This window comes from Nymphaea colorata, chromosome 7 (assembly GCF_008831285.2).
Source record: "Nymphaea colorata isolate Beijing-Zhang1983 chromosome 7, ASM883128v2, whole genome shotgun sequence".
In the NCBI taxonomy this organism is placed as follows: Eukaryota; Viridiplantae; Streptophyta; class Magnoliopsida; order Nymphaeales; family Nymphaeaceae; genus Nymphaea; species Nymphaea colorata.
The window spans coordinates 18,163,256-18,173,852 of NC_045144.1; the positions used below are offsets into that span (position 1 = coordinate 18,163,256).

General features: G+C 41.7%; 1 protein-coding gene across 2 annotated transcripts; it reads right to left on the reverse strand.

The window, feature by feature from the left end:
- Positions 1–195: 195 nt before the first annotated feature.
- On the reverse strand, positions 196–6,916 carry LOC116257436 (RNA polymerase II C-terminal domain phosphatase-like 3). Of its 2 annotated transcripts, XM_031634182.2 has the most exons (13): positions 5,891–6,916; positions 5,547–5,694; positions 5,385–5,440; positions 5,214–5,274; positions 4,470–5,125; positions 3,716–4,364; positions 2,347–2,931; positions 2,118–2,264; positions 1,748–2,016; positions 1,550–1,661; positions 1,204–1,461; positions 1,052–1,098; positions 196–885 (listed from the first exon to the last, which is right to left on the reverse strand). In XM_031634182.2, the coding sequence occupies exons 1-13, from the start codon at positions 6,559–6,561 to the stop codon at positions 822–824; spliced, it is 3,723 nt and encodes a 1,240-aa protein (XP_031490042.1). In that variant the 5' UTR covers positions 6,562–6,916; the 3' UTR covers positions 196–821. The 2 variants fall into 2 exon arrangements, with proteins under 2 accessions (XP_031490042.1, XP_031490041.1); XM_031634181.2 differs by having other exon boundaries at positions 3,716–5,125.
- Positions 6,917–10,597: the final 3,681 nt, after the last annotated feature.

Consider the following 10,597-nt stretch of genomic DNA (forward strand, 5'->3'; position numbering starts at 1 on the left):
ACAATACAGCCGATAAAAGATCAAAGGAAGAAAAATATTAATCGGCAATTTAATTAATCAGAAACTCGGACTTGCTTTCGAGTCTTCTCTCTCTCTCTCTCAACCCACCTTTTTTTTTCTTTTTGTATTCGGTAATTATCACCAAGCCAGTCAAATATAGGAAATAGAAGACCAAAAGAAGAAAAAAGATTCATCTGTCAAACCAATGGCGCTTGATATTCCGCTTTCCCTTTCTAAATATCCTTTCCTTATATTTTGATCAATTAGAGAAAGCAAGAAAGAATAATGATGTTCAATTGGTCGTAGAAAACCCGTCCCTTTCCTTCGTCCATTCATCAATTTTCTTCTTCTAAGTGAAGAATTTGAATATTTACATGGTTTTACTTCCGTTTATCAGGAATAATTAAGAGGTTGTGAACACTAAAAGCACATCTCTGTCCCCTTCACTGTAGTCGGTTTCTTTTTCCCACTTTTGTCAGCAATGTAAAGTCTGTGTTTGTGCCTGACGAGGGGGTTTGCAACTAACAAAAATGGTGGTTGGCACATGCAGGCCCAGTGTTAAGAAGCCTCCATTAGCGCACCGGGACCGAACGCTATAGGTAAGTGGGTGGATTCAGAAGGGTAGTTGTGAGTCGACAAAACGAGCCGGGCGGAGGACCGGAGGGACACTCTGTGAGCTTGGGAGAGCCTGACATGCTGCTCATCACGGCTGAACAGAGCACAACACCGTTCAGGCTTTCACCAAGGACCAGTTAGTGAGTCCGTGTGAGTTCAATGGGGCCGGTTGGTTAGGTTTCTCTTTTGAACGTTTCAGTTTGTTCTTAAGGTTTTATAGCAAAATCAGCCTCGTTCGCTCTCCGATATAATAACGCCGACGCCTCCAACCTGCAAGATGATCACAACGTTAGCATGGCATTGAGGCTCTTTAAGTCCAATCTCCTAGCCACGTTTGACCTAGCTCTTCATGGATGGGTTTTGAAGGAAATCAGTAAGAGTTGACGGTATATGGCATGAAGTCCATGCCAAGAACAGAAATATTCAAACAGCTCACCATCCAGGATTAACTACGAATCTCCCCGTCGAGATAGCCCAGTTAACCTGCAAAATATGCAACAAAAATTCGTAAAGAAACAGCAGTCAGATCGATTAAACAGTAAAGATGAAGAAGGTTGGCAATTTTGCACCCAGCGATGATTGGCGAACCTTATCTGTTCCAAGAGAATTGGCAACAACATGAGTGACCTGCTCGTCGAGCTGGTTTGTACAAACAGCACCGAATTGCTCGGCAAGCTTCCAAAGAGGGTGCAGATGTGGATTGGCCTCGCCAACAGGGAACACCCTGCTGAAGATTATCTTACAACCTTGCAGAATCCGGCGTTGCTCTGAGACGAGGATGTCTCGGACATCCACACTGTTTAATGCCTGATTAGAGAAAAAGCTATGGTGGATCCTCTCAATGACCTGGAAAGATAATGAAAACGAAAAGGAAGGTCAGATTTTAAAAGAGCAGCGAATTGCAGGACCAGCAAACAACAATGAAGATCCTCACAGCCAAAGCAGAAGCAAGAGTCCCATCCTCCGGCCGTTCGTCATGATCTATCTCAAGAAGCGATGGACCGAAAAGTCCAAACTGTCGCCTGCTACAAGGGAAGAATGTATACCTGCGGAAGAAACAGTCCTCTAATGGTAAAAGGATACGGATGCAGCACAAACAGGGGACAACATACAAATGGAAATAATAAGAGACCTTTCAACGAGGATCAGATTATGTCTGTGATGAGGCCAGACTTTCACGGAATCATCAATGATCAATACAGCAGATTCCATACCCAAGACTCCATCTAAATCCTTGCTTTTGGGGATTCTCTCATCACCATCAAAAGGGTCACCATCATCACCCTTTGAAATAACACGACCAGAAAATAATGCCCCTGTTGGGTCTAGAACTTTCGCCATTTCAGTAGCATATACCTTATTCCCCATGGTATAGAGATGCAGCTCATATAGTTTACTTGCCTGGAAAAGTACCCAGTGGAGCAGTGTAAGAGAGGAGAAATGGAGGATATGAAGCAACACAGAAAGAATTCAAACGAACTGACAGTCTGCCAAGCACTGACCCTTTCAAGGAAATTCCAAATGCCCGGCCGCAATTTGGTCCACATTCCCATATGAGCAAACCTGAAAAGATGCCGCTGTGACTTATCTCTGTCCAGATCTTCCTTCTTCCTTAATATCTCATCATGAACAGGGTCAACTTCTACAAACTGCACATAGCAACAGAAGAAGAGCATAAGCAAGACTAAATTAATGATAAAAATACAGAAGAATATCGGAATGAGCTATCACCTTCGCAGAATTGAGAAGGGTATGATCGAGATCTAGGACAAGGCACAGCTTTCGGGCAGCAAACATTTTATTCTGCTCTTCTATCCTTCTTGCCCGCTCCTTCTGGATGGCAACCTTTTGCTGCTCATCAAGACCTTCTAAAAGATGGTCTACGTCTCCCCATAGATCTTGGCCTTGTTCATCGTCCGCAGGGCCTTTGTTGGCAATTCCATTATTTCCCTGGTCCCTTACTCCAGAACCAACTAAACCACTCGGCTTTCCAGGTATGATCCCAGGGGTCACGTTGGTAAGTTGTGATCCAGCCAAAATGTCAGCCACACTCTTGAGTGTGTGAGTTAACTTCTGAGAAATATCAGGCAAAGGCCCCGATGAGAGCAAGGAGGCAGCCCTTTTGGCCTGTTCATTCTGATCTCCCTCCGCAGGAAGGTCCTTCCTGCCCTGTAGGTTCTGCATAGCAACTGAATTCACTTCAGGATGCTTAGGTTCCAAACTTTCAGTTTTTTGTAACACATTTTCCTGTAAGAATCTGCGACGAGGATCACGTGGCTTCATACGAACTTTCACTGAATCTTCCATTGGAGGGCCCTGATAGATTAAATAGAAGAAGGATAAATGAAAATATTGCACGCCAGGAGGTTCTAGGCAAGATGACCAATCAAGAAATATTGCATGGCAATGATAGAGGAGGCTTGCTTCATGTTATCAGTGCCAATGATAAGGCAAAAAACAATGCCCATTTACAGAAGGGAGAAAAAGAAAAGCCAAGAACCCTATGCTCCATGTTAACCAAGAATACAACTAAAGACTTTCAGAAGCCTGAATCATTAGGTGTAATATTCAGATTTAACAGATGACCATTGACGAGGGGAAAAACGAACTCTATGAAGATAATTGTTTGGCTGTACAATTATTTTAGGCCGTCATGTAAAACACAAACCAGTTGGACAATGGGAAAGTCCTAAGGCAGAAAAAAATTACAACTCCAACTTCTTCAATGGAAAGAAACCAATGGTTGGGTCATCCATATAATAATGCTTAAATTTATTGATATATTCTTCAAAAAATTTAGTGACGTACGGGAATTGTCAAAAAGCATTAGTAGTAACCAATTCTTTAAAAATCGGTCTAACGGTGGCATATTGATCCTACCGTCAGCCGATACAAAGATGCCACGCCATATACACTTTTCAATTTTTTATTTTAATTAAAAAAATTATTTAGTTCTCTTTACTACTTTTTCTTGAATATTATTTCTCTTATTTTTTAAATTTTCTTTTCAGATCCATAGCCGATTCAGCTGAATTCCAGAATTGGCACCCTCGCCGATTCTATTCAAATTTCGATGTTTACACTGGAAGTAAGAGCTTACCACTGACACCGTTTGGGTAGAAATCTTCGCGACTCCTGGTTTTTGGTCTACTTCAGAGGCCTTCAGAGGAGCACCATTTCCAGCCGGCAGTGCTGTAGACGGTACAACCGGTGTAGGTGGGCAAGAAGTCGGCTGGGCCTGAATTGCAGAGTTTTGCACAGTCTGTGCTGCCAGTCTCTCTTGTTCATTCTTAATAAGTTGCATCAGGATTGCTGGGTTGATGCCTTTCAACAACGCAGGCAAAGATGCGGATGGTGCAGCAGAAGCAACATTACCTGCCGGTAAACGACCAGCAAGACCTGGCACAGCATTCGCAAGGGCCATGGAGGGCAAAATAGTGTTCAAACTGCTAGCCGGAAGTTTATTGTGCATGGTATTAGATTCCGACACAGAAGGCAAGGATCCGACAACTTCCCTATTTTCCTTTTTTGCCATTCTGTCAGTGGACGCTAAACTGACGTCTATGTCCATTGCTCTGATGTTTTTATTACTATCCCCAGATACAGCAGCAATTGAGCTTTCTTCTAACCACCCACCTTTTCCAGGCACTTCTTGGACTGCAACGGAAAAAGCATCGTCTGCTTGACCATTTCGTTGCCTTTTAGCAAGATGCCCATCAACGACTGCCTCATCGATAACCTTCTGCTTCCTAGAATCGTTGTTGTTTCCATGAACGACATTTCTGTTAGATCCAAGATCTGTGGAAACTGGGAAGCTGTTAAGATCAATTGCACCAACATCCGACTCTGCATACCTGAGTCTTGGATCCCTCGCCTTTGGTTGGGCTCTTGTATAGAGATTGGTAACTGGAATAGGCTGCAATATTCTCTCTGTCAGTTGTTCCTTTTGTCCTGCAGTGTCAAGAGGTTGAATGGTAGGCGGAATGTTCAGGGATCCCACCGCTTTGTTTTGCACAGAGCTAGACACCTCTTCATTAGAATCCCCATCTTCCACCTCGAATTCTGCAGATGGAGTCGGGCTAGGCAGCCGATCACCAGACCAAAAGGATGTACGCAGAAACTTTTGCTGATAGCTGGAGACAGCCTTCACAACATCAGTCTCACAGGGATACACACAATTATCCTCATTATCGTTTCCCACCCTGATATTTTTTGCAACCTGAGGAGGCACTTCCTGATTGTTGTTTTCACTTTGATCAGCTGATGGCTTGTCATTTCGGGAAGGCGGGGTGGGCGAAGGAAGCTCTGTTTCATATTGACCCCAAGAAAAACGGTCCTCTGGTCTACCACCAACCCGCTCAATAGAATTGACAAGGATAGGTGCCGGAACATTCTTGGCAGGAGCATCGTTTTTCCCCTTGGCATCAAAATTGGGCAACGATAAGTCAATACGCAGGTCCATCCCTTGAACTGGTTTATCTCTCTCAATATATGAAACCATCGCTTCGAACTGCCAAAACGTGATTGTCGTGAAACCTTAGACTACAGTAATCTAAAACTACATCAATTTCATTTAATGAAATTCAGATCAATCTAACCTCTTTAATTTGCTTACGGGAAAACAGATCGACTGAAGAACTCGATAAAGACGCAAGCAAACTGTAATTCAAGAAAACACACAACAAGAAAGAGAAAAGAAACATCAGTGAGTTATTACATCCAAGTACGGCCACAAAATAACGTCTTAAATAAAACTTTCACTCATCAACCTCAACATTGTCTCCTTATCGTGTTCTCCGAGCTTCGTATTCGAACTATGGTAAATCTACAAACAAATAAAAGTGCACTTAGTAAAACAGGAAAAATAGTAAGCCACACAACTACAATAAGAAATGAAAAATATAAGGAGCCAAAATGACGGATTCTCTTACAGAATAAACAGAATGGACCCGGTCGTATATCTGCCGAATAATTGAGTCCCTAATAGAATTAAGTTTTTTACCACCACAACTTTCAGATTTCACCGATCTCAGCTTCTCTAGGGAATCCTTCAAAGCGAAGCACCACTCTGAGACGGACCTAAAACAAAATTAACCAGAACATATTTAGCTCGCTTTTTTTCTCTACCAAAAAGATAAAAATATATAATATATCAAGAGTTGGATTCTTTTGCTTTTTTTTTTTTTTGGCTTAATCATCCAGGTTTCTTCAGTTACAACTTTAGAAGGGAACACGATTAAGCCCAAAACTCGAACTGATCATCCTTCGTACTTACTTTGTTGAATCTTTCACTGAGAACTCCGTTAGGGAGTTCTGCATTGCCATAAGCATCTCCAACTCCGCATCACTCCCATCCTCCTGCAAAACCTCCTCCACAGGACTCTCTTCCGTCGTCAAAACCGCGGTTCCATCTTCAGGAGCATCTCCAATTTCAATCTCCCCTTCTTCTATCTCACCCTCCTCCTTCTCCGCGTCTTCTGAGATCTCACCAGGCCCTCCTCCAACTCCTTCTTTTTCCCCATCTTCCACATCAACTTTGTCGACATCTTCTGCCTCTACCTCCTTCTTGCCACCGGTTACAAACGTCGAGACCCACTTCTCATAATCTGACCTAATATCCTTCAACCCGGTCCCTTCTGCCGGCTTCGACTGCACGGCCTGCGCCCAGGCGAAGTTATACAGATCTGGCGGGTACTTCGGTGCCGTCGACGGAAACTTCAAGAACTCCGACATCCAGCGGCCATCGCCGTAACCCTGGCCCCAAACCCTAGAACCACCACTTTCCCTTGACTCCCGCACCCGATCAAGCCTCTTCCCCTCAGACGCCACCGTATCGTCCGAGATCTCCCCCTCCTCCACGTCCACGCCGCCCAACTCAGCCCGTGCCATCGCCTCCTCCTCCGCGCTAGGGTTTATTAAGACACAGAGAGCTCCGCCGCTGCGCATAAGTCGCCGCCCGCAGTTATCCGGCAAGATCTAGGCCGCGATCGGCCGGAGATCAAACTGAAACCCTAGGGTTTCAACAAGAAAATTTTCCAGGGCGCGGAATCACCGAGATCTAAGGCAAGCTTTACCTCGTTTTTTAGGGATTTGTTTTTATTTATACGCCCAAAAAAGAAAAGGAAGCAAAAAAGGCAACCGCGCGACCAAGAACAACCGAACAAGAGATTGGGAAACGAAGAAATCTCGCATAAAAAAAACGAAATAAATATAAAAATTCAGAAAAACCAGGAAGAAAAGGGAGAGGAAGAAGCAAAAAGGAGACGAGGGAAAACAGAAGAGAACGGCTTATTGCCCTGAAGGGGCGCTTCTGGCATTCTATACAAGTCCGAGTCGAATCCTGACCGTCCATCCTTCACGACCACAATGGCGTGGAGCTGATCCGCGAGTCCCACCCATGCTGGTATTTTTTCCTTTCTCGTTCTGGACCTCATATAAAAATATCGAACATAAATAAAAAAATATCGCCGAACTCTCGCTTTAATTTCGCCGTCCCTTCTCTCAAGAAAGAACGGAGTTTACCTCACCCGTGCTGCTCGCGGTAAAGATATCGAAGCACCGGTATTTACCAGTAAACAAACTTATAAACAAATTTGTCCGATTATAACACGATATTTTACCGTTAACAAGCCATCAGTTTGGCGCGCTTTGTGATATCGAACTTGCCAGAAGGCAAAACCGTCAAAGCGCTCGTGGCTGAGGCGACGGTGCCCTCGACCATTGAAATGTCTGAAAAAGCCTCGTGGAAACCGCCATTTTCCCATTATGCCGCATTTTGTGGGACCCGCAACGTGGTTCAAATCCGGATCAGTAGGCAGATTATGGACTGGGTCCCTAGCTGTGACGCTGTCAGGCCTTTATTTTCCTGGATACGGAACCATGCAGACTTCATGCGGATCCAGATCCAAACGGGCGAGGAACATAATTGCCTTGAAAGAGTGTACCATCCTTTGCGGTCTAAGAATCCATTATTCCCCCTGTCCGGGTCAAACCTGACACATCACTATTTGGATCGGAATTTACGTACTTGAAAAGTGTCCGGATTTGGATTCAATCCGAGATTCGTCCACATCTACAATCCACTTCTATCTATGGCTGATATAACGAAGTCCTCCAAACAGGGGTGAACAAAGCTTAGTGAGGGGAAACCCTCGCTCGCTCAGCCCTAGTTGAGTGAGGACTTCTAAAACCACCCTAGCTTGAAAGGCGTTTGGTTGATCTGCAGAAGAGGCGAAGTCGATTTGCAGAAATGAAACTCAAAAGAGAAGAAACGAAATAAGTAGCCATTGCATTTTGCTATTCGATTTTTACTCGAGCCAAGCAGAGGAGATGTCTCTATTTGAATCAGTAATCGGCCGCCTACCTGCCGCTAATTAAGCCTGGTTACCGGGCCAAGCCGCTGTCGGGTACCCTGCCCGACTTGGGGTTGGGAAAACGTGAGCCAGGCTGGTCCCTTGTGAGCCCGATAACAATTTTTTAAATTTTTTTATTAATTTATATATTTATTTATAATAATTTATTACCATTAATTATATTTATATATTATTTTATATTAAAAATATATTTTTTAATATAATTGTGAGCCCGAGTTTTTTGAGTAAGGCCGGGCCGATGCCCAGGCTTACCGCTAACCCCACCAATGTGCTAACAGACCTTGGGCATTCATTATAAGACCAACATTCAACTGTATAATGCACAAGTCACCCCTTTTCCAATAGTCTTTTTGGAAAATGATAATGCACACCAATAGGAGATGAACTAGCACTTAGAATTGTGACTTACCAGTTGACAATATGTTAGAAAGATAAATATTCAGTTGAAAAGTGTTAACCTTAATTAGATGTTTTACTTCAACCTTTATTAGATGTTTTATTCCCTTTTCATTTGTTTTGTTTTGTTTGGTTTGTGACTCAGGGAAACCCTACTTTGCTAGTATCCTCGGCCCCAAGCCCTATGCCTCTTTTGGCTTGTGCAACAGTTGGCCTTATAATAGGCGTATGAGAGTAGTGGAGCTAGAAATTCTGCGTTAAAAAGCACTAATTAAAGCAATTCATTTGTATTCTTATGAAAACTAATATATACAAATAATTGTTCAATGTACTAGGGACCGAGGCAAGGTAGGGCCCACATGCGCCCTCAACCCATCTCAATTTTTTTTTGTAAATGTACATGTAAATTTTAGAAAATTTCACTTGTTTTATATAAAAAATTTAAAAAATGATATTTCGACCATAGTAAAAAATTAGAAACTTTAATTCGGCCTCTATGAAAAATTTATGGCTCCGCCCCTGAAAGTACCTACCCACATGTGGCTCCACTGTCACCACTGGCACAACCAGCTCACCAAACCTCTTGCGGGGCTTATTTTAACAGTTGGTGTTATTGAACATTAGCCTTATTGATAGAGACTTTTGGCATGTCAGGACAATTTTCGCTATTTGACTATAGTGATGTATAGTGTGGTGTTATAACCACTCAAACTTGCATCTTACCATAAATTTTGCTTCTATAAATTTTGCTTCTATTGCTTATTGACAAAGTTTTTGACAACCTGAAGCTTATCATTATAATCTTCATATTTATGCCTAAATGCATCTACTTATCATGGAAAACTGGTGTCAATTTTTGCATAATTTTTTAGTTCAAAATCTCTTAATTCCTTCATCCTTGCATTTCGTCTTTCTCCCGTTGATTTCCCTAATATATTTTTTTTTATACGTATGCATTTAACTTACTATTGTGGTCATTATTCTTATCCTATGTCACACGGACACGGCAAAATAGCCCATGTATTCGTGTCGACACGTGGACACGGGTGCGAACACCGGAAAAAATAAGTCATTAATTTTTTTTTTTCATTTTATCAATTTTTTTATGATGCACCCAATTATTTTCATGAACAATCATTTTACATATTCAGTACTTTTGTGATAAAACACATTTTCTAACTAAGAGTGAACTATTAATTTAATGTTTTTTTTTTTAACTTGTCACTTTTTATAATATTTAATGTAGCCGTATCCATGTATCTAAAAAATTTGAAAATACCTTATCCACACCCGTATCGCATCCGCACCCGTGTGACATAGTTCTTATCATATCCAATGCCATGTTCGGCGCGAATCATCAGTTATCATGTGCGTGATTTCGATCATCCCCCTCACGCTTGATCGCCATAGAAGAAGACTAAGCTTTTATTGGATGAAGAGAAAAACAGATATTGTAACAAGGAGTTTCTTTGAACTTTTCTTTGATAAATGATAGTCGATTTGAATAGAGGTGGAGTCACGTGTGGGCAGTTGCCCACATGGGCCCGTGGAAACTCCTTTATGTTAAAGCCGAGGTCGGGGTCCAGCCAGATGGAGTTCCCTCTACTGGACCCGGTTTGCTGCCTCGCAGCCTCATGAACACAAAGCCGGGTGCCTCTCAGGCAGAAATTTTAAGAAAAAACCAGACCTATTCAAATAACTATTAAAAAATATTATGTTTATGATATAACCTTACAGATATGATCTTAAGGGTGGTTTGGTGAAAAACGTGTATTATGTTAGTTGTTTGTTTAGTTAAATATTATTGTTTTAATAATAAATAATGAACTGCTCTTATGACATCAAAATTTTGATAATAGAAAATTCTCTTTTTTTTTGCAAAAATAACATGAACTAAAAAATGATTAATATTAACTTAGTGTTTAAAAAATACATTAGAAGGTCCACATTTTGTTTAAAATAACGCATCTACGATTAAATTATGATAAATTGGATCCAGTATTCAAGTCCAAAATGATTCATAAAGAAAAAAATTTCTATTACTGGTTTGGGTATTTTTTTTATCATTTTATATAAATTGGATCCAGTAGTTCAATGGATTGGGCTTTAGAGCGGGCGTACCTTTTATCAGGTTCCTTTTATAGGATTTTCATATATTTGGATTGAATTTTGATTTGAATGCGAACGACAAAGAGTCTATGTCATATCAAAGT